Source organism: Hylobates moloch, unplaced genomic scaffold (genome assembly GCF_009828535.3).
Source record: "Hylobates moloch isolate HMO894 unplaced genomic scaffold, HMol_V3 SCAFFOLD_15, whole genome shotgun sequence".
In the NCBI taxonomy this organism is placed as follows: Eukaryota; Metazoa; Chordata; class Mammalia; order Primates; family Hylobatidae; genus Hylobates; species Hylobates moloch.
In genome coordinates, this window is record NW_026652290.1 from 61838502 (window position 1) to 61862882 (window position 24381).

Sequence of the window (24381 nt, forward strand, 5' to 3'; positions counted from 1 at the left end):
GATTTGGAGAAACACTTTGATCTTGGTTCAAGTCAATTCATGAACATCAACTGACAAGACTGCATGAAACACACTGATGGTTAGGTCCAAACTCCAAGCAAACTATTTAGTTTCATTAAGGGCTTCCAGAAAAGGTGACCAAGACAATCCTTTCAGAAGCCAACACGCAAGTGACTCTTTAAATTCTAATGTGCACAATGTATGACCAAGGGCTAACACACATATAAGCAATCAGTCAAGTATGGGAATATCTACTTTGTGACAAAAAGGAAAGCCACATTTCAATTTCACTCTCATTAAGGCATTGTAAGATTCTTACACAACATCAAAACTCTACGTCATTAATATCTCACAGGCAGAATAGTTTAAAATAGCACTAAAATAGTTGTGCGTATTTTTTAATGAAGAGAGAGGAAAATAAACTTGCTAAACATTTCATAAAATAGAGTAAGATGTTAAGAAATTAATTAGAGGGCTTTCTTTTCTATAGTTAATTTTTTAATTGCAGTTTAACCCCCTTTTAGAAAGGGGATTGTTTCAAAGGGCTCATTTTTGCACCCACCCTGTCAAAGAAGGTCAGAAACACTCAAGTATAAAGTCACTGCACTACTGTGGCACAAACAGTTTCTGCGGCTAAAATCAAACAAAGACCAATTAAACTAATCATAACGTTCCAGTGAACACAAGGAAGCTCACCTGGTATTTCTGGACTTCTTTCGTGAATTTTCAAATCTACTCAGTTCTTGGTATTATAATTACCTTGACCAAAATACTGTGAAATTACTGCTCTGATCTACTAATGGCTGAAAAAATCAAGTCGTTGTGGTTTCATGCCAAGGGGCCATAGCAAGGTGGCGCAATGATTTCTGACACAGAAGACAACTTCTAAAAACTCGAAAGGGAAAATTAACGGGATGTGGTTTACATTGCCAAAGACTGTTCATTAATTACCAATTTAATCACTGCTGGAGGCATGACATTACAAAAATCTGGCTGAAAGTTCTAATAGATTATGAAGACCACCTAAGAAGAGTGACCAAGAAATGTACAAAACAATTAATACTGTTTCACTGCTATCAAAGACACTCAGATTATTTTACATCAAGTGAAGCAAAGGAATTAGTAGCTTCACAGTGCCACCACTAGGAACTGTAAATACAATAGCACACAATTAGTAATGCACATGTGACTTTTCGTTCAAGGCATATATCCTTGGGAAAACAGAACATGATAAGAAGAACAAAAGAAACACTAAAAAATGAAATGAATAAAGATTTAAACTCTACTCCTGTGCATGCTGAGCAATAACAAAATAGGCAATATAAAATACAGCTTTAGTAATGGTGATATTCATCCTGGGATGTTCAACACGGCACTGAACAGCCATATGGAAAACGTCCACAGCCATTATTACTTGCATAAAAGGAGTGTTTCTGATGCTAAGACACCTAGCCCTAGCTTCATGCATTCATGGCAACCTCAAATAAGACTTTTGAAGCTAGGGGTTCATGGCCACATAATAGAAAAGATGCTTGAGGTTTTTTTTTTTCCTCCACAACAATGCTGGTATTTTGTATGACTTTGAAGATACGGTAGCAAGCTAACAATATGTTTTGTAAGAAGTCTAGTAACTATTGTTAGGATAGCAGACTTCAAATCAACTTACATTTAGACATAATAGATAAACTATTATTTAAAATAATACGGAATAAAAACTGCTGCTTTGTATAGAGCTATTTATGCTGAACATAGAAGTACGCCAGCATTCTTCTCCTCTCAAATGCAACTATAAAAAGATCAGCTCTACATTCAAAGTGTCTTACTGGTCTGAAATGGATTTTGTACATTAAATCTTTTGGTGATTGTGTTGAAGTAAAAAATAAGGATGTATTTTCATTTCAGTGCCCTGGGCATAGACATTCCAGCTCATAAGGAGAATAAAAACTCCTAAATAAAATCTGTATGTTATTAAAGGTTTTAGATTTTTTAACTAAAAACTCACTCTGTATGTTATTAAAGGTCTTAGATTTTTTAATAAGTGATAATTGACGTCCTTTCAAAAATTACAAATGTAAAGTTAACGTACTTCTTCCTAACAGTAGAACTGATAATATGTGTAATTAGGAAAAATACAAAATTTTAACTTGAACTTAATTTTAAAGCTTTGATTCCTAAGAGGCTATTTAACTAACACAGCCAATATTCACAAATATGTAAGTATAATCTCATACATATTTTTATGATGATTATACTTAGAACACATATATATGAAAACTACAGAAAAAGTTACTATTAGAGATTATCAAAAAAAGTTTAGTGTTTTTTACCATTGAATGGCAAATGCTTCTTTTATTATTTGGAGAAGATCTAGTGATCTTATCTAAATCTGCTACAATTATCGGCGTGACAGACTAGTGCCATTTAAATCAATAATTTCCAATCAACATCAAAAGTACGTGGTTGATGTCTCATCCTTCATGGCAATAAAATACCACCTGTCAAAGGTTTAATTTGCAAAAGAGCAACTTGCATTCTCTTAGTTCTCTTAAGCCATTTGGATTCATTTCCAAAGGCAAGTTTAAAAAAAAGTCACTGTGTGGTTACTGGTCTTTGCAGTTAACTAAGAGCTGACCAAACTAAAATCCTTTCCCACGTATACTGTTTTCTTTAGAGGATTCAAATGTTCCTTCAGGTCTTTAAAGATGGATACTGCAAACCTTCCAGGACTTGCTGCTAACCTGCAGTTTGATCCTGCTACCTGTTATGTGAGAAAAGGCTCCTAAACCAGTTGAGTGTAATGGGTGGGCCATTATGCTAACAGATTAAATGTTAGGAGAAAAACTTCAAGTCTGTTTTATAATAGCATTGTAATTACTTCCTGATAGTTCTTTCTAAAATGCATCCAGATACCTAACAACTATCTGCAAACTACACTCTTATGCTACATAATTACTGCCTAAACAAAACAAAAACAAACATATTTATAAATTCATGGATCATTATGATTAGACTAATTAGACTGAAGTTTCATCCTGATTCTCTTTTTAGATTTGTTTAGGTTTTCTACTTATAAAATAGATTTTATTCTGTTAAAAAAGTTATAATTAAACATATATAGCATCATTCTTCTGATATGTTCAAAATGCTTCACTAATATGCTAACAAAAATTCCAAAGACTGTGGGTAGCAGGACTATCATCCTTTATTTTGCTTAGAGTGTATGAATTCTAAACTTAAGCATATCAAATGCAAACATCCGTTTCAGATACCTGTACAAGTATATAAGTATTATTAAATGTAATGGTGGGCTTATTAAATGCATTTTTTAAAAAGCAATTATATTCCAATGCAAAATAATTAGCAAAAGCATCTGAAACAGATCAGCTTTTATTTTTTATTTTTATTATTTTTTGAGATGGAGTCTTTTGCTCAGAGTAGAGTGCAGTGGCACAATCTTGGCTCACTGCAACCTCTGCCTCCTGGGTTCAAGCGATGCCTGTGCCTCAGCCTCCCGAGTAGCTAGGACTAGAGGCGTGAGCACCGTGCCCCGGTAATTTTTTGTATTTTTGGTAGAGATGGGGTTTCGTCATGTTAGCTAGGCTAGTCTCGAACTCCTGACCTCAAGTTATCTGCTCACCTTGGCCTCCCAAAGCATTGGGATTACAGGCGTGGGCCACCACACCCAGCCTATTTTTATTTTTTTGAGACAGAGTCTTGCTCTGTTACCCAGGCTGGAGTGCAGTGGCGCAGTCTCTGCTCACTGCAACCTTCGCCTCCCAAGTTCAAGCAATTCTCCTGCCTCAGCCTCCTGAGTAGCTGGGACTATAGGTGTGCGCTGCCATGCCTGACTAATTTTTCTATTTTTAGTAGAGATGGGTTTCGCCATGTTGGTCACGCTGGTCTCGAACTCCTGACCTCAGGTGATCTGCCTGCCTCAGCCTCCCTGCTGGGATTACAGGCCAGATTAGCTTTTTGAAATTCTCTTTGTACATATCTGAATGAAAAGTGTTTGGGGAAACGGAGTAATAAAGAAAAATAATAAAAAAAAATATTTTCTTGAAAAAAATTACATTTTCTTCAAGTCTGTGCTTATATATTATACAATCGAGAAGTCTCCTTTGAATTACATACTGGGTGGACTGCCGAAGCTACCAAACTCCTCAGTTTTACTTTAAAAAATCATTTAAAGTACATGTGGAAAAAAATGAAAAACACAAATATCACACCTAAAACTTACATTAGTAAAATCCAACCTTTGAAAATCTTCATAGAACAAAATGAACAGGAAGAAAATAAACATAAAATACAGACCCAGAGCAATGAAATCTGTCTCCTATAGACATAATTTCAGGGAGCAAATGAAACAGGTTAAAAGAGTTTCTAAAGGCACAAAGATATGAATGAATCATATAAACGACTTTCATGAAAAAAGACTTGAAAGGCAATAAGTAGTTATACCAAGTATTCACTAAAATATGCAATGGTAGTCCTGCCAAAAATTTAGAAAAATTAAAAGGTTTATGGTATCTGTGTTTGTGAGTTGTCCTTTAAGGGAAATCACAGCTTAAATCTTTCCTCAGGATAACTTAAGTGGAGTCTGTACGTAAGGGTCCACCCAGTAAGAATACTAAGAGTTGTTTTCAGTGTCTTAAAAACAGTTTTCCAGGCTAGCAGCCTAAAGCTATACTCATTTTGGAAGGGAATGTTTTGCAGTGTTGTGATTCAAGGCAGAACTGAAAGCTGAACTCTAATCAGAGTCCCAGGATATGGGAAAAGCTGGTGTGTGTAAGGATTTGGCATACACACATCATAACAATAAAGAAAGGTATCATAATGTACGATCCGAGAATAGTAAGAAAAGAATGATATAAGCTTAAGTCCCCAAGTGGCAAAAGTAATCTTATCTGTAACTGACTTCAGACAAGGGAACACTAACTTCCTCTGCTCAATTCTGCTTTAAAGACCTTCAGAGAAACATTTATTTTTCCTGTTTACAAACCTACTAAGAACCTCCTTATAGCAAAGTTTTCATGTTTAAGCTTATTTTTTATTAGTCGACACTCAGAGGATATGAAAAATAGCCTGTCACTATTCCCTTCATTTATTCATTCAACAAACATTTACTAAATACTACTACTTGGTGCTGGGGATACAAGGTCCTTGTACTTTGAAATAGTTCATAGTTGAATGAGAGGAAGAGATTTGTAATTAGATAATTATATTGGGATGAATGCATGCTACGGTAGAGAATAACAGAAAAAGATATAGGAAAGAGAATTAACTTCACTGCAAGGAGCCATGAGGAGAGTGTTTATAGAAGTGCTATTTCAGTAGAAACTAATAAGGGAAGATGGGTATTTCAAGGCAACAACAGCAAATGCTTGACACAAGAATGAAAGAGTATGGCACATTTTAGATACAGTAAGCAACTTATAACTGGACTGTAGAATGAAAAAAATGAGAGAGGTAAGAGATGATGCTGCAAAGGGAGGGGACAGGATTTGCAAGGACATGAGGCCATGCTGAGTAGTTGGGAAGTTTATTCTCTTAGGTAAGTGGGGTTACCAGATGGATTTTGAGGCTTCATATATTCAAATGATCACTTAAGCTATTTCCCAGTTATCTCTTCTTTACATTTTATAAGCCCTTATTTCTTATAAGTAGACCTTTGCTTTCAATCCTTTAACCCTTTTCTGAATCCCCTGTAAATTCTCACTTTCTCTCAGCCCAGAACTAAATACAAAAGTCTCACAAGTAGCTAACTGTACTGAGTACACGGACATTGTCCCATGCACTACATGCTTCTATTTAAGTACTATAATAGCAATTATTAAAATAGCTCTTCTCATTATTTTTGGTATTGACCAGAAGGACTTAGTTTAGTTGTACAGTAAATAAAGTAGAGAGGAATAAAATAAAGAAACTGCTAAAGAAGTTTTAAACCAGTGGTCCTTTAAGTAATAAATAAGAACTCCTATAACTCATTAGCCACCCCCCACCCCCCAAAACAAACTGTTAACCCGATTAAAAAGTGGGCTAAGGATTTGAATAGACATTTCTTCAAAGAAGACATACAAATGGACAACAGGTACAGGCACATGAAAAGATGTTCAATGTCACCAATCATCAGGAAAGTGCAAATCAAGATCACAATGAGATATCACTCCATGCTTGTTAGAATGGCTATTATTTAAAAAACTAAAGTAGCAAGTGTTGGTGAGAATGTGGAGAAAGTGGAATCCTTGCATACTGTTGGTGGTAATATAAAATAGTGCAATTGTTATGGAAAAACAGTACAAAGGTGCCTCAAAAAATTAAAAACAGAACTACCATATGATCCAGCAATCCCACTTCGGGGTACTTATCAGAAAAAGCTGAAATCAAGATCTTGAAGAGATTTTAGCACTCCTATGTTCACTGCAGCATTATTCACAATAGCCAAGATGTGAAAACCACCTAAATGTCTATTGACAGATGAATGGATAAAATGAATGTGGTATATATATGCAGTGGAATACCATTCAGCTTTAAAAAAGCAGGAAGTCCTTCACATTCTACAACATAGATGAGCCTTGATGACATTATGCTAAGTGAAATAAGCCAGTTATGGAAAGATAAACACTGCATGATTCCACTTATATAAAGTATCTAAGATAGTTGGATTCGTGGAATCAAAGAGCGAAATAGTGGTAGACAGGGACTGGAGGGAGGGAGAAATGGGCAGTTACTAATCTACAGGAATAAAGTTTCATTTAAGCAACATGAATAAGTAATAAAGACCTGCAATAAAACATTGTATCCACACAAATTTTTTAAAAAAGAGTAACTCTTATGTTAACGGTTCTTACCACAATAAAATGTTTAAAAAATTGAGTCTTCTAATCTATGAACATACGTCCTTCCATTTATTTACTCTTTTATATCTTTCAGAATGTTTTAGTTTTCTGCCTAAAGGTCTTGCATATTTCTTGTTAGCTTTATTCTTAGCACACTATGTATTTTTGATGTTCTTGTAAATATTTTAAAACTTTTATTTGTAATAAATAATTTAAAAAGATGAACTTAAAGATGTAATTTACATCTAGTAATATGCACCCATTTTAAATTTGATGTTTTAACGAATGTATATACCTGTGTAATCAGACACAATAAAGCTATAAATCTTTTCTATCTCTCTAGAAAGTTTGCTCATGATATCCCACCTACCCTGGCATAAGGCAACCACCAATCGGCTTTCTGTTATGCTACATTAGTTTTGCCTGTTGTAGAATTTCATGTGAATGTAATTATGTATGTTCTCTTTTGTGTTCTCAGCATAATATCTCCAAGATTCATTTACATTATTGTGCATCTTAGTGTCCTGTTCCTTTGTATTGCTGGGTAATATTTTATTGTATGGCTATATCAGGATGTGTTTATTCATTTGTCTGGTGATGGACATTTAAATTTTGTCCTGTTTCTGGGTACTACAAACAAAACTGCCATGAAATTTTGTGTAAAAGTCTTTGAATAACCATGTGTTTTTAGTTTTTTTGGTTATATACCTTACAATGGAATTGCTGGGGTCATGTAGGTGTATGTTTGGCTTCATAAGCAATGGCCTGTTTTTCAAGATGATTGTACCATTTTACATTCCTACTGGCAAAATGTGAGAGTTCTAGTTGCTCCAGATTCCTCCCACACTTGTTACTGTCAGTCTTTTAAATTTTAGTCATTCTCATAGGGGTATCTCACTGCGGCTTTGAGTTTCATTTGCTTGATAACTAATGATACTAAAGATATTTCTTATGTGCTTGTTGGCCATTTGTGTATCTTATTGAAATAGAATTTATTTTCACACTTTGGGAGGCCGAGGCAGGCGGATCACGAGGTCAGGAGATCGAGACCATCCTGGCTACCATGGTGAAACCCCGTCTCTACTAAAAATACAAAAACATTAGCCAGACATGGTGGTGGGTGCCTGTAATCCCAGCTACTTGGGAAGCTGAGGCAGGAGAATGGCGTGAACCCGGGAGGCGAAGCTTGCAGTGAGCCGAGATCATACCACTGTGCTCCAGCCTGGGCGACATGGTGAGACACCATCCCAAAAAAAAAAAAAAAAAGCATTTATTTTCAAATATTAATTTTATGTCCAGTAATCTTGTAATTTTGGGGGAATTTTCTACGTACAAATCATACTTCTGGTGAATAATGGTAATTTTATTGGTCTCTTTTCATATGTTATACCTTTTTATTTCTTTTCCTTGTTTTAGGTTCCCCATTATGATATTGAACAGAAGTGATAGTGGACTTTCCTGTCTTTTAATCTGTCACAAATGGAAAGCTTTCAATATTTCACAATTAAGTATGTTTGCTATAGGCTTTTTATATGTACATTTTAGCAGATTAATAAAGTAATAAAGTTCTTTCTATCCCTAGAGGCTAAGAAATGTGGTTCTTTTCTCTTTGTGGATCATGAATGGATGTTGTTATTTTGCCAATCTTTTTCTGTATCTGCTTGATTTTTCTTTATTCTGTTAATGTTGTCAATTACATTGCTTGAGTTTTGAAAAATTAAACAATCTTGCATTCCTAGAATAAATCCAAATTGACCATGGTATGTTAACTTTAAAAAATACTTCTGAGTTGAATTTGTTAATATTTTCAGTAGAATTTTTACATCTATGCTCATAACTGAAATTTGCCACTAATTTTCCTTTCTTATAATAACTTTATGTGATTTTGTTTTTAAGAAAAGCTAGATCATAAGAATGCCACATATTTATGCCTTATTCCATTGGGACACTTGTTCTTGGAAGTCAGCCACCATGCTATGAGGAAGCCCACACTAGAGAAGTAGAGAGACCATATGGAGAGGCCACATGTAGGTGTTCCAACTGACAGTCTGGCAGAGGTCTTATTAGCTGAAAGCCAGCCCCAGACGTCATGGAACATAAACAAGCCACTACCACTGTGTCCTATCTGAATTCTTAACTCACAGAATCTATTAACCTAATAAGATGGTTGTTTTTTTGCCAGTAAGTTTTGCGGTGTTTTTTTTTTTCTTCCTGTAAGTAGAGATGGGGTGTCACTGTTGCCTAGGCTGGTCTCAAACTCCCAGGCTCAAGTGATCCTCCCATCTCAGCCTCTCAAAGTGTTGGGTACAGGCGTGAGTCACCATGCCTAGCCCTGCAGTGGTTTTTAATGCAGAAATAGATAAATTGAAAGAGGAAGGGTGGGAAAATATCTTGGGACTATTCAAAGCATAGTCTCATAAGCAATAGGGTACTTCTCTGGGTAGTACACATGCAACAAGGTGACTAATCTGGCATGTAGCTACCTAGCTATATGGCACAGAGCTGCTCTTTCTGGGAAAAACAACTACTAACACATGATGGTGCTGTGGTGAGACTGTCACAGTTTTCTGATTCATGAAGATGTTTGTGTCCTCCTAAATTTTAAGGGCTCCTATTATTATACATTCATTATTATCTGTGAAGCACTACACAAAAATATGTATAAAAATGTGGTTTAATACAAGGATGGCAGTATATGATAGGAAAGTGGACTGACTCTGGAATCTAAAAAGGCTCAGGTTCAAATCCTGGATTCACCATTTACTGACTCTGCGACCTTGTACAAGTTACCTTGCCTATTGGCCTCAGTTTCCATGGAGTTATGTAAAACAAAAATTATTGTTCCTGAAATACTTAGTAGCTATTCAACAAATAATAGACATCAGTATTATATTCTAACATTTCCAACAAAATTAACTTCCATGGACAAAATACAATCTTAGAGTACAACTACAGTTATAAAATATAAATTAACGAAAACAGATTATTCATGTATATGTGGAAATTACATTCCCAGATCTTACTTTTCCTCATCACTAACACTGCTCTGTAGGAATAATGACCAAATGGTCCTGTAAGTATGAATTTATCTTTATCAGTTCAGTAAGTGCACCAAGTATTCACAATGTACAGTCTGTAGAAAAATAACATAGCAGAAATACAAGCAAATTACTTCCCTCCTCCCCATGATTACAATGAACAACTTATGGTCTTTTTTGACCAATGCTCCTCACATCACTTAGCTGCCTGTTGCAGAATGGGGTGGCTGCGTTGGTATTGTGCTTATTCCCCGCCTTTAAGGCTGCATCTCTTCTTGCTTGCTCAAGCAGAACTCTTGCTCTTTCCTTAAGTTCTTCTTGTCTAGATAACATTCGATGCTTAAAAGCCAAGATACAGAATTAGAAGCCAAAAAAAGAACGGGTAATCTACATTTGTAAACTAATGAAAGGTAAGACAATCTGCTGAAATAATAGAGATTATGAATAAGATTGTAGCTTCATGAGATTACCTATAGAGAATATTCATGTTGACTAGAAACCATGGAATGAATATATAAATCTTGACATGAGGGAAATACATCTTTACTGTCTAAAACTGGATTAAATTTAATTATAATTTTATTAGAACATACTCTCATTAGGTATAAGGCTAATATATATTCTATATATTCTCAGTATTTGCTCATAAACACAGTATAATCTGACAAAGACATTTCTTAAAGTTCAGAGTTTTATTTTCAGTCTTATAGAATTGATAACATGTCTTCTAAATTTGAATGTTGATAAATATTAAATATCTGTGGCAATAATCCTTTAAATTCTTGAGAATGTTTATAGAAAATTCAAAGCTATTATATTTCATTAAAAAAAAGTAAAATTAGTCTTCTCCATTGCTCACTAACCTTATAACAAAACAACTGAAAATATTAGAACTGAAAAAGTATTCTCCTGGATTAATCTGTAATTTTACAATATAATTTTGGAGAACAATAGATATGGTCCATCAACAGAGATCAGTTCTTAAATACATTAGCCAAAAGCACAAATATTCATACTCCTCATAGTCCAAATTCCTTTTTTTTCTACTAAGTAACCAACTTCTGGCTTTAGATGTCTATTACTATTATCAGATACTTAATTTCTTTTACTTCCCTTTCATTGCATAGTTTTGATTCAATCATAAGTATCACTGTCAAGGAAAAGAAAATAAGTATAGCTATTACTTTATTTCATATTATGTGAAACCATCTTTTTTAAGATTAGTTCAGCATTTTTGGGTTTCTTTGTGGTCTTTATATTTTACTACAACTATTTTTTTAAAGTCTTTTTTATATAAACTTAAAGAAGAAAAGATTTTTCTTAAAGTGTACAATTCAGTGGTTTTTAGTATTTCATAAGGTTATGAACTATCACCACTACCTAATTCCAGGACATTTTCATAACCCAAGATTTTTAAGAGGATTAAACAAAAATTCTTAACTTAATAGATACAAATAAAATGTATAAGTGATAATGATAAGTCTAAGTTCATGTTGAATAGGACACGATAGAATTTAGTTACAATATCAACAGTGTCTCAAAAACAGACAAAATTAATTAAATGAACACTGAATTTTCAGTCGAGACATCAGGCTGTTAATCCCTCTTCCACTAATAATAAGCAATGTAACAGTGAGCAGGTCAGTTAAAAACTTACTGCATTCCATTACATGATGTGGAGTCAGACAGACCTGGGTTCAAATATCAGTTCCACCACTTAATTATGGGCAAGTTAATTTCTCTAAGCCTCAGTTTCCTCAGCACTTTGGGAGGCCGAGGCGGGTGGATCACCTGAGGTCAGGTGTACCAGAGATACAAGTAAAAACAGTAAATTATTAATATCATCAGTAAGAGAAAGGTTAAAACTGCACAATATTCCCTTCATGAGGATAAATTTGGATGCTGCAGGGATTTTTAACCACAAGTAATGATGGGACGAAATAAACCAATTAAAATACCTAAGGAAAATGCTTTAAATGGGAAATATTTAATTTGGCATTATACATTTTTAGAATGATGTTCTTATTAAATGGAATAGTGAAACATCTTTTATTTTATAGTAGAATATTGTTTTTATAAGTAATATTTTTATTTGAAAAGTTGACATTCTTTATCTTTCAATTTTTTTCTCATAGCCTTATTACAGAATATCCTTCAGTGTTCAAATTGGGATTTTTAGGCTTAAAATATTATATCATAAACCTTAAATACACAGCAGGTATACTTCAGGTTTTTCTTTTCTTGAGACAGGGACTCGCTATGTTACCCAGGCTGGTTTCAAACTCCTAGGCCAAAGCAATCCTCTTTCCTCAGCCTCCCAAATAGTGGGGACTTAGGCACACACTACTACATGCCTCAGGAGTTTTTATAATGGAAATTACACTTCACCTTTAATCATTTGTAACATCTATGAATGCAAAAAGAAACAAAAACAGAGAATAACTAATTACTAAATATAGTATTCAGCATTCTAACTCACCTGGACTATTTTTGATGAATGATCTGCATGATTTAAAGTGGTTCTATCAGCATCTGGATCAGACTCCGTCTGCCTCAGGGAAGCATGTTTTTTCTTTGCGAGGTCTAGATCTCTACTATATGAGTATCCAAGTTTAGAAGTAGGAGATAAACTTGTTTTTTTGATAGGCGATTCTGGATCTGATCTGCATTCTAAGGATCTGGAATTCTCTAATTTTTCTTTCTCCAAGTTACTACCGATGTCTAGAGTTCGAAGCTTTTGTTCATCTGTCTCCTCACAAATAAAGGGTGGAGACACATCCTTCTTCTTATCACTAACATATAAGTCACTCAATTCTAAAGCCTCAGCTTTCAATAGTCTCTTTTTGCCTAACAAAACCTGTGCTTGGGTTGAATCTGTATTGGAACATATTCCAGGGTCATCAGATCCTGAAGTCCTTCCAGAGCTCTGCTGAGACTTCTGGGGTTCTGTGTCACTTTTAGTCCTGCGACAGCAAGGGGAGGCTGTGCTTGGACTAATGTGATCATCAGGAGTTTGATGCTCACTTTCTGACTCTCCAACCCCACTATCATTTACAAATACAGAGTCATCCTGTGATAAGAAGTCTACTGCTCCGCTGATAGGCTGTTGTAGTTCAGGCTCCCGCTTCAGATCACTAAGCTCTGCATAGAATTTTTCTTGATCAACAGAACTGTTTGTATCTGTTTCATAGTTTCCAACTTTATATGTGCTTTTACTGCTGTTTTCCTCTATCTGAACAACATTTAGTTCTTGGCCACTGAAATGTGCCCTTATTTGATAGAGATAGGTCATAACAGTCAGTTTATCAGGAATTGCTAATAATACCATATCAGAAGGTTCCAATAATCGGGAAATTCCTATGCTGGCAAATCCATCGTATGCCTTCAAAGGAAGGAAAAACAAAAGATATATTGAATAGTTCACATAATTCATACATTTTAAAAAGAGCACATTTTTAATTTTTGTTGTTGTTGTTATCGGAGGGTACATGTTATCGACATTATGTCACATGAAAAGAATAAATTTCCAAAAGTCAGATGTGTAAAAGTGGGGAGAGAGGCAAGAGAAAAAAGTGTAATAAATAAGAATTATTTTTTCCAATAAATGAAACAAGCAAAAAGAGAGTTAAATTTTTTTAAATTCTGAGAATGGACTTTTAAGATAAGGAACTAAAGTATAAAGAAACATTAGACTAATCCATATTGAGCTTTATCATTCCTATCAACCTCCCTTTTCCACGGTCATGTAATTGCAGTGATTTGTGAAGAAAAGCACAGCTAGATAAGTCAAAAGAACTAACTACTAGATTACCTGATATAAAATACAAATAAATGCAATTTAAGCCTAGAAACAGAAACATTTTTAAATGCTCAATTAAGACTGATTTTCATAATGAAAAGAGTGACTTCATTTAATTCATTCATTTTGGAAAGAATGAAATGTTTTGAGTACTACAACCTAGTTGAGAATGTGAGGCTGCATTGTATTATTTTTGTTAGCCTTTAAGTGACTGTGGCACATCAGGTTTTTCTAGTTTTGAATAATCTAAGCTGTTTCTCAATTTACAATTAATTATTACTATCCTGAACTAACCCTTGAAAACAGCATTGTGTTGCTAGGAAGCATTAAAAGTATGGGCCGGGCGCGGTGGCTCACGCTTGTAATCCCAGCACTTTGGGAGGCTGAGGCGGGCGGATCACGAGGTCAGGAGATCGAGACCACGGTGAAACCCCGTCTCTACCAAAAATACAAAAAATTAGCCGGGCGTGGTGGCGGGCGCCTGTAGTCCCAGCTACTCGGAGAGGCTGAGGCAGGAGAATGGCGTGAACCCGGGAGGCGGAGGTTGCAGTGAGCCGAGATCGCGCCACTGCACTCCAGCCTGGGCGACAGAGCAAGACTCCGTCTCAAAAAAAAAAGTATGGCTAAAGGTTTAGATATACTCTCAGAGAAAGTAAGAACCCTCTAGATATATTCTTGCTCTGGGATGTAAAATGTTTACTCTTTTTAGCAACCTAGATTAAGGATTATAATTCAAAGTTTTTCTTAAAAGACATGTTAGGAAATTATGTAACAATTCAGAAGGAATCAGTCTTCTGTACTTACTTGTTAAAGTACACTGCTATGTTTGAATTTAATCTTTGTCTCATATTCTTGTAGTTTAACAAACATTATGGAACAAGTAAGAAAGAAAATGAAAAACAAATTGTGATATTAAAACCTCTTCAATTTTCACAGCACTAGGCTTCATAATATAGGTACCTCAAAATATTTACTAGAGAGAATGACTCAGTTGGTGTGCATGTATAGGCTTGGTTTGTTATTTTACAGTTTTAGGAAAATTGAAGTCATTTTCCTTTTCATGTGTCTTGACAACTTGACTGACAGTCATCAATTGCAGGCCATCAGGGAAAGCACCACAGGCAGTATTCTAAACATTCCCAAATTATCTAAAAACACTGACATATTGGTTAAGATCAGATGTCACAGGAAAATGCCTTTTTTTATTCAGCACTTTTTACAGACCCGGGAAAATGATTAGCTTCCTTGTGGGGAAATTCCTGCTGGTGATTTGCTTCATGTAGCAATTCATTTTATGTACACTAATTACACTAAAAAAAATTTAAAAACAAACTAGGTTTCTTGTAAGCAAGGTTAAGGCTTTATAAAGGACTTTTCCCATAGGTTAACCTCTTCTGCCATGGTCAACTAACTACCTACTGTTTTTCACCTGTTTGTGTGGGGTGAAAAAAGAGGTCTTTCTAAGAAAATTATCTTATTCATTCATAGATGTTATTAAATTGGTAAGGAGGAGTTACTGCCAGTTATGTTATGCAGCTGTATGAAATTTAAGACACAGGTATTGTTTTCCTATGGTGCTTTAAGTCCATTCAGGGGCACATGTGTTATTGGGAAGAAATCTGCGAAGCTAGAAGTAATTTGCAGGTAGCAACTCAATGTAGCTATCAGGTAAGAAGTAGCAAATGATGAAAGGAAAGACTATGTAAAAACAATTATTTATTGAATAATACAATGAATAGAATCATCAAAGATAAAGCCTTTCAAAAGCCATGATTGTCTATACTAGAAGATCTAATTGAAAAAAAATTTTAATGGGATAGTCTTCTGTATGGAGTAATATGTAAATCCAAAGTATGCTTAGCATTATTAAGTTAATGAAAAGCTAATGTAAAGAAGTGTGACTTAAGACTTAATGAGATTCCCCATATTCTTTACACATTTATAATGAGGTAAAATCAACAATATTTCTTTTTCAAAATTTTGAACAGTAAGTTGAAACATCCACTTTAAAAAATGGTTTATTTTATAATGCTTATGTCTGTATTTAAATTGGCTTACCATTTTGTTCAAATGTAAGAAAATGGAGGTAAAGCACTGCCATACCCAAAGATATAATTTAATTGTAATTAATGAAAAAGAAGCATTTCACTTTAATAGACACGGGCTCTCCAAAATTATACAAGAAATAATTCATGAGAACAGTTTACTTTGTAACATGCCCATCCAAAGGGTAATTTCTGTAAGAAAACTATACTGATTTTTAAAGATTATCTTTTTTTTAGTGGCATATTTCAATAGAAACTGCCAGGTTTTTATTGCTCTACGGCCAGCATTATGCATTTGTGAAAAAACAAGCATTTTTTGTTTGTTTGTTTGTTTTTGGACACAGGGTCTTGCTCTGTCACCCAGGCTGGAGAGCAGTGGCATGATCCTAGCTCACTGCAGCCTCGGGCTCCTGGGCTCCAGCGATTCTCCCACCGCATCCTCCCAAGTAGCTGGGACTACAGGTGCATGCCACCACGCTGAGCTAACATTTTCATTTTTAGTAGAGATGGGGTCTTGCTACATTCCCCAGGCTGAAGAAACAAAATCTTTTTGATAGCAATACACATTTTTGGTTTTAGAGAGCAATACAAGTGAAAAATTGTTTTGATTTAAAAACTTGTTAATTGAACTTCTATCAAGGTCCCAAGACTTTGTATCACTAGTAATTTTAATTATTTAATTTAAAGTGTGTTAAAAACTTTAGACCAGAGGTTATTAACCACTTTGTCTCATGAATCCTTTTGGCAATGGGTCCCTTCTCAGAATAATGTTTTACGTGGATAAAATACATAGAATTACAAAAGAAACCAATTATACTGAAAAATACATCTATGATTACTTAAAATGAATTTGGGAAGTAGTAATATATGTGCTTTTTATGACTGCACTAATTATTTTGAAGAAGTTGTAAGTTTAAAAGGTATTTGCAGATATCTGCAGCAACAACTATAGCATGGCATGAAAATATCGAAAATATCTGTGATTTCTAAAGGTGACAAAGTCTCAGGCATGGCTAACACTATGGTGGTTTATTGCCTAAATTCATAATTGAAGGAAATGCTAAATTTCAGATAAGGAATTATGAAAGTAAAATGTATTTTTTCCCTCAACCATGTTCAAGGACACCCTGATTTCTACCCACAGATCACAGGTTAAGAACTCCTGTTCTAAGACAATAATAAATTTCATTAATTTTTCAGTTGAAGAATTCAATTCAGTAGAAAAAACCATTCAGTGCCTACTGTGTGCTGAGTTAGGTACTTCCCTCCTTGCACAAAAAACACACATACTGTGTGCTGGGGTAAACAGATAAGTCAGCCTGTGGCCACAGTTAGCTGGCCCAGGGCTCCAGCAACTCAGCCTTACACAGATGCCCTGAAGGCTGAAAGGATTGATATCCCCTTGCCCCATACCAGCTGGGAAGCTCTGATCTCAATACATTGATTAATTATGTGGGAAAACATAGTCATGTGTTGCTTAACAATGGGGATATGTGCTGAGAAATGCATTGTCAGGTGATTTTGTTGTTGTGCAAACATCACAGTGGGTACTTACACAAACCTAGATGGTACAGCCTACTACATACCTAGGCTATACCTAAGCCACAAAGCTGCACAGCATATTCCCATACTGAATAGTGTAGGTAATTGTAACACAATGGTATTTGTGTATCTAAACATAGAAAAGGTACAGTAATGATAAAGTGTTATAATCTTATGGTACATCACCATCTATGTGGTCTGTTTTTGACCAAAACGTTGTTATGCAGCACAATAACTGTATACGGTTTACTAGAAAATGAAAAGAACCAAGGTTTATATCTTTTTGCTTCTCAGAACCTAAGTATTCTCTCTTGCTTACCCATTAGGCTCTCGTTCTCATTCCCAACCAACATATTTTTCTAAACTTACATAACAGCTATGGCACAACAGTTTTGGGTGCATTTTTAAAATGCTAAATCTTAGAAAAAAAGCACTATGCTTTAACAAATATTCAACAGTTAAAAAGAGAATATGCATATTATAATACGATGCCAATCTGGCACTTGTGGTATTTAAAAGTCCATGATAAACCAGAGTAAACCATGTATCCTAATGAACCACAGTAAGCAGACAACCCTCTGTGAGTTGTAGTTATGACCTCATAAAACTGCCTCACTTTCTCCAAGTTAATAAAGACCTGCAGAGAAGCCAAAATTGAAACTATGTGTTTTTCTTGCTCATCAATTCTTACCTTTTTGTTGTTCTCTTTAATATCTTGAGGATTCAGAGACTTGTAGTCACTGAGGGAGAAAATAGCACAGTGGGTACATATAGTATTTGATAAAAACAGCTGTTTTTAAAACAAACTGAATCTAAAAATTTGACATTCAATAATACTAAGGAGTAACCAGCAATTTCACAGCAATTCAATCAACAAAACTAATAGTGTGGAAAATTAAGGAAATAAATAAATAAATGAATAAAAACAGTGATTACACGTTTCACTGCCTGAAGCTTTCCATCTAAAAGAGAGGTTAAGGCAAGGGACCAAAGACTAGCCTTGACAACCAAATTTACTATGAGGTAATCCCTTGTTGTCGATGTAAAGAATTACAGGCTTATTTGTCTCATCTCATTTTAACACTAACACAATTTTCATAATAATTTGAAGTCAGTTCTTTGAGATTAAGGAGGAAAACCATTTTCTTTTCTTTTTTTTTTTTTTGAGATGGAGTTTCGCTCTTGTTGCCCAGGCTGGAGTGCAATGGCACGATCTTGGCTCACTGCAACCTCTGCCTCCTGGGTTCAAGCGATTCTCCTGCCTCAGCCTCCCAAGTAGCTGGGATTTCAGGCATGTGCCACCATGCCTGGCTAATTTTGTATTTTTAGTAGAGATGGGGTTTCTCCATGTTGGTCAGGCTTGTCTTGAACTCCTGACCTCAGATGATCTGCCCGCCTTGGCCTCCCAAAGTGCTGAGATTACAGGCGTGAGCCACCATGCCCAGCCACCATTTTCTTTAAAAAGAGAAAAGATTGTTTTTAGGTATGAAAAAGGAAAAGCTTTCTGACATATATCTCTCAAAAGCAAGAGGTGGGGGTAATAAAACAAATATAAATTATTTCAGGATGTGCTAAGAAATTATTTTATGTTCTTTTCAAAAATGTCTATCACTTACAAAATATAGGGAATGGAAAATGTTTCTACTTACATTAAATCTGGTCTAAAGTGGTGTAATATTGCACAAAAAGATAAACCATTTCTCCACGATGTAGTAAAATTGGTGATTTTTACTCCTCGGTAGTTCTTTGTAACTTCTTTACACCATACAAGCAAAGACTGACTAGCATTTGGCTTTCGCCCCAAAACAGGACTTGGTATAGGGCTTGGCTAGAAAAAAATGAAAAGGGGAAAACATTAAAAGAATTTAATGGAAGATGAAAATTAACATTAATTGACCTAATCAGATCATTTGAACCCTTTGATGTCAGTTTAGATCCTTCACAACTGTCAATTCACGACAACTGTAACCTCCAAGAGGGAGACATAAATCTTAAATTATCTTCAGTTTCAGCCCTTGGCATTTGCCTGACAAGGATGTAGATATGCAAGATTTTAAACTTATACATAAGAACAGGCCAAGAGCTTTACTGATGGAAACATCATGTTAAAGTTTTGAAACACTTAAGGCTAAATACCTATGTAATTCTCACACCCTCAAAATTTCCCCCAAATGCAATCATGTATAAGTATGGTTCCTTTTCGACTAGGTTAAAAATAATGTATTTCGAGGTCCAAATGTAACATAAATTTTTAGTAGTGGAAAGATGAAAATTATCATTAGTTTTAAAAACACAGTAATCATATATGCATTTTAAGCAAACAGCACAATGATAACCATATTCAAACATGCTTCTTATATAAATTTAATGATGGCAAAACAGTTTTAGAGTTATTAGCAACAGTCAGGTGTTGGTAGCAACAGCACACAACAGTATGTATTTTGGATATGCTCAAAATATTTTCTAATTATCACTGAGAGCTACTTTTGAATACTAGGTGAGTTAGTAGTGTGTGTGTTTTAAATCGTAAGTATATAGTTTTACCCTTGTTCATATACTTAAAACATCAATAATAATAACAAATCTAAGATTATATAATAACAATTTTATTCTAAACTTTTATTATTATTAAAACCATGTCATTTTCTTTTACTGAATAACAACTGCATTTTGTGATGGTAACCTTAGAGGCTAGTACAATTGAAAACTACAAAGAAAACTGCTAAATGTTTCTGGTCTTTAAATCTTGCTACTAATTAAAAGTGCTAGCTATTATAAGAAAACTTACATATTAAATAGAGGCCTTCTAAAGTAAAATGAAAAGAGAACAAGTATTTACTCCTAATACCATTTAAGTTTAAAAAGCAAAGCATTCTTACTACACTGCTTACTTAAGAAAGATCAATGATGCCCCCACTTGACAAAAGCATGTTAGTACCAAACAATTAAAATCATCAACCCCACATAATTATGATTTATGCATTCACTGCTTCTGTGAGAAGACTACTAAGAAACACCACTAAAATAACTTCTCATTTTTTATTAACTGTCGGATTAACAAAATATTATCTAAACAACCATAAATCTAGCAAAGTACTGTTCTTTAAATGATCATCTCCACAAAGTCAATGCTGAAAAGCTCACAGGTCATAAAAATCAACAGTTTGGATCAATTCGACTTAATATAATGAAGTAGATAAAAACGGAATCCCAATACGCTAAATTTACTTTAGAAAAAATAATAGCTAACTAGCAATCTAGTGTAAAAATGAATTATTAAATATCGTTTCATGTAATGATCCACTGTGACTTTCAAATCCCTCTAGTCATTTAACCTGGAAGTAAAGTGAAGAGTGGTTTATGGATGAGTTAGGGGATCACTGTACTAGGTAGGCATAAACATTTTTTTCTTAGACTTTCTATCATTTAAATAATTGTCTTTATTAAAATGTTTTTCTATATCAAATTATATTATTAAGGTATTGATTCATTCTAAGCATGGGTAATACATACATGGGCCAGATAATCTGTAACTATCATTACATCGATTCATTTCAATTATCAGTAGCATGTCCATAGGTAATGTATAAATGACATTAGCACTATATTATGATCTAGAATGGCTTTCTGTATATAAGAACTAAAGAAAACATATTACATCATTATGATTATGACTGTATCTCTGTTTCTAAGAAGGCTCAATATGAAAAGCCTAGAAGAACTAAACCAAAACTTAAATTGGTTCTAATATAAAAGCCTTGTATTAAGGGATGCTTACTGTACTTCCAACAAAAAGAAGTCACATGCAATTGAAGAAACTTTGATGAAATTACAAGCCCTATAAATGGTCATCGTGGTTTACAAAGAAAGAAAATCACAGAGCCATTGTTAAATGAAATCATCTACTCCAGAACTGACCTTTTACCTAATATTTTACAGAAAGCCATAAAGGAATTAGCAATTAAATCATTTTGAAACCTTCAGTACATAATCGGATGAAACTGTTTGTTGTTACAGCTGGCTCTTGATTTTACAGATGTGGCAGTTTACTTGACTTGTTTGTATCTCAGTTTCCTCATCTGAAAAGTGCAGATTATAATGGTACATATCTCATAGGGTTGTAGTAACAAGATCTGCCTCACTCTCCCCATGTCCATTTCCTCTCTAATCTTAACTACTGCTCTCTCCCTTAAACACTTTGAACCATACTGACCTCTTAAAAAGAAAAAAACAACTGATAATCAATTTATTAAAATAGCTGACCTAAGCATCTGCAATGGTGACTTCAACCTCAACTCTTGGCTCAATACTGATCGAATAAATCTATTTAACAATCTCAGGAGGACTGTGCAAGTCAATAAACTGCTTGTGGATGCTCTTCTGGGAGTGATTCCATGTCTTAGAACCTTTACCACAGGCGTTTTTCTTGTAGTGATTCTCAAAGTCTTGGAAGGCATTCCAACTGGTCCTTTCACTTTGAGATTCTTTTCCTTTATGCCTCTGATCAAGTCAGCACACACTTCTTCAGGGATTTTTATACTGCAGTTGGTTAGGGGAATTCTAATTCAGTGAATCACCACCTCTGGTTCCTCCAGTGTTTAAACCCATGGCTGTGATACAATTTCCTAATCTACATGTTCCTTGGAGAGAGCAAACAGCCATGAGTCAGGAGTAGGAGCCAATGGACTGTGGCTCCATCATGCCTGAAACCATAACTTCCTCAAAATGGAATCATATTAATCATTTTGTTGTTCCTTGGATATCGCAGACATGTTTCTACCTTGGGGCCTTTGCACAGATTGCTCCATTTCCCTGGTACTCTCTCAGATATCTGCATGGTTATCTCCAATGCAATCTTCTCCATTAGGCCTATTCTCACCATCCTACTTAATAATGCAATCTGGCCAGGCATGGCAGTTCACACCTGTAATCCCAGCACTTTGGGAGGCTGAGGTGGGCAGATCATGAGGTCAGGAGTTCGAGACTGGCCTGGTGAAACCCCACCTGTACTAAACACCCACTAGCATGGTGAAACCCCACCTGTACGAAAAATACAAAAAAATAGCACCCACTAGCATGGTGAAACCCCACCTGTACTAAAAATACAAAAAAATAGCTAGGCATGGTGGCATGTGCCTGTAGTCCCAGCTGCTAGGGAGGCTGAGGCAGGAGAATTGCTTGAACCAGCAGGCAGAGGTTGCAGAGAGCCGAGATTGCACCACTGCACTCCAGCCTGGGTGACAGAGTGAGACTCCGTCTCAAGAAGAAAAAAAAAGCAATCCATTTCCATCACCCAACCCCAATTCAGCACTCCTGAATCCACTTACCCTGCTCTACTTTTACCATGGACTTATCATCTTCTTAGAGTCCACATACTTTATTTATTAGGGTTACTGGTTATTATCTGTCTTCTCTCACTAAAGAAAACGTCCACGAGAGCAAGAATTTTAGTTTGTTTTATTTATTAACCTAAATCAAATGCCCAGAACAGTGCCTGGTACAGCATAGGCACTCAGTAAATACTGTTGTATGAAAAAAATGCACGTAAAACACTTAGAACAATGTATGGCAAACAGTACCATTCAGTAAATATTAATTGCAATTATTATTACCACCACCAATGCATTATCAGCAGGAATTCCTATTTTTTGAGGCTTTTCTAGAAATTTCAAAGACCATGAATTTCTTCAAGATCATAAAAAGTTTTTTCCTTTTCTTCTTCTTCTTCTTTTTTTTTTTTCCCCAAACGAAGCTTTAACTAGAGATAATCTTGATACCTAGATATTCTATGTGGAAAATATGGTACTTGCAATGCTTGGCAATGTATCTATTTCTATAGGGTGGGTGAAAAAAGAAGCTCTAACTGACTTTGTAATTTATTGCTTTCCAAAGAAAGAAAGACAAAAATCTGTCCATAAAAGGTAGAACCACACTCGCAAATATAACGAATTTTAATGCACTATTTCTGTTTAACATAGCAGACTACATGTTAAAGGTAATAAAGCTACCTAGTTATTCTTCCTAACAATGGTAATAGCTTTCTTTCAGAAAACCTAGTCAAATAACTTGCAAATTTTCTTAAATTTTAATAAGAAATGTCAGTTCTATTTTTTCTGCTCTATCCCTCTAACTATAGTTTCCTTCTCTTTTGCTGTCTGCCCTTCTTCCATGGATACAGCCACGTATTCCTCTAGCATTGCTCTAAATAGTTTTCTACCACACTTTGAGCTGATTCATTCCCAGGATTCCAACTATTACTTCCATGCAGATGATTCCCAAATATTTATAGTTCAAACTATCTCAAGTTGACATTTCCAGTTGGCTGTCCTTTCTATCATACAAAATTCAAACTCAATGTGTTCAAAACCATAATTGTGATCTTTCTTTACAACCTGCTCATTTTCATTGTGTTTGCAAATGATACAGCTATTGTCCCAACTGTTTAGATTTTTAATGTGAGAATCACCTTTGAATTCTTCCTTCAGGTATCATCTCTTACTAGTTAATTTGCAGGCAGTTTTACTCATATTTTGTAAGGTTTTTGTAATCTATCTTCTTTCACCATTGCAAAATCTTCCTAATAGGTCTTTCTTCTTCCAAATCCCCCCGCCCTGTAACCAACTCATGTCATAGCATTGTTCTCCTTAAAGCACGGCTTAAACTCTCTAATGGCTCTCAAGAACACACAAAATGATGTCAAAATACTTCGAAGCATTGAATCCCAAATCTTTTTCAATGTATTTACTCTCTAGTATTACCCACTATCCTTTAAAATCCCTATGCTTTCCTGCTTAAACCCCAGGCATCCCACCTCCACCCAGTCTTGGATCATACACATCATCACCTCCACATGAAATATCTTCTGTCCCAAGCACAACTGCTGCAATTCCACTCTATCTTCAAACCTTCGAGATTTAGTTCAAATGTCATCTCTAACACGAAATCTCCTTGCAATTCCCATTCAGTAGGAAGCCCTTTTCAGTGTTTGACTCTTTGTGTCCTTCCTATGGCACTTAATAGATTTTCATTTTACTATAATATATTCAGTTCTTCTCTCTACAAAAAGGCTTATTAATTTTTCATTAATTCATAAACTACATACTGAGCACCTATTATGTCCC

General features: G+C 35.0%; 1 protein-coding gene across 20 annotated transcripts in view; it reads right to left on the bottom strand.

Moving 5' to 3' along the window:
- EHBP1 (EH domain binding protein 1) overlaps window positions 1-24381 on the bottom strand; it is a 399042-nt gene that overhangs the window by 80801 nt on the left and 293860 nt on the right. For all 20 annotated transcript variants that reach the window (XM_058429082.1, XM_058429086.1, XM_058429083.1 and 17 more), the window contains 4 exons: window positions 18910-19088; window positions 17952-18000; window positions 12354-13256; window positions 10070-10213 (listed from right to left, as the gene is read on the bottom strand). In XM_058429082.1, coding sequence (XP_058285065.1) covers window positions 10070-10213; window positions 12354-13256; window positions 17952-18000; window positions 18910-19088 — 1275 coding nt within the window. The remainder of the gene's footprint in view (window positions 1-10069; window positions 10214-12353; window positions 13257-17951; window positions 18001-18909; window positions 19089-24381) is intronic.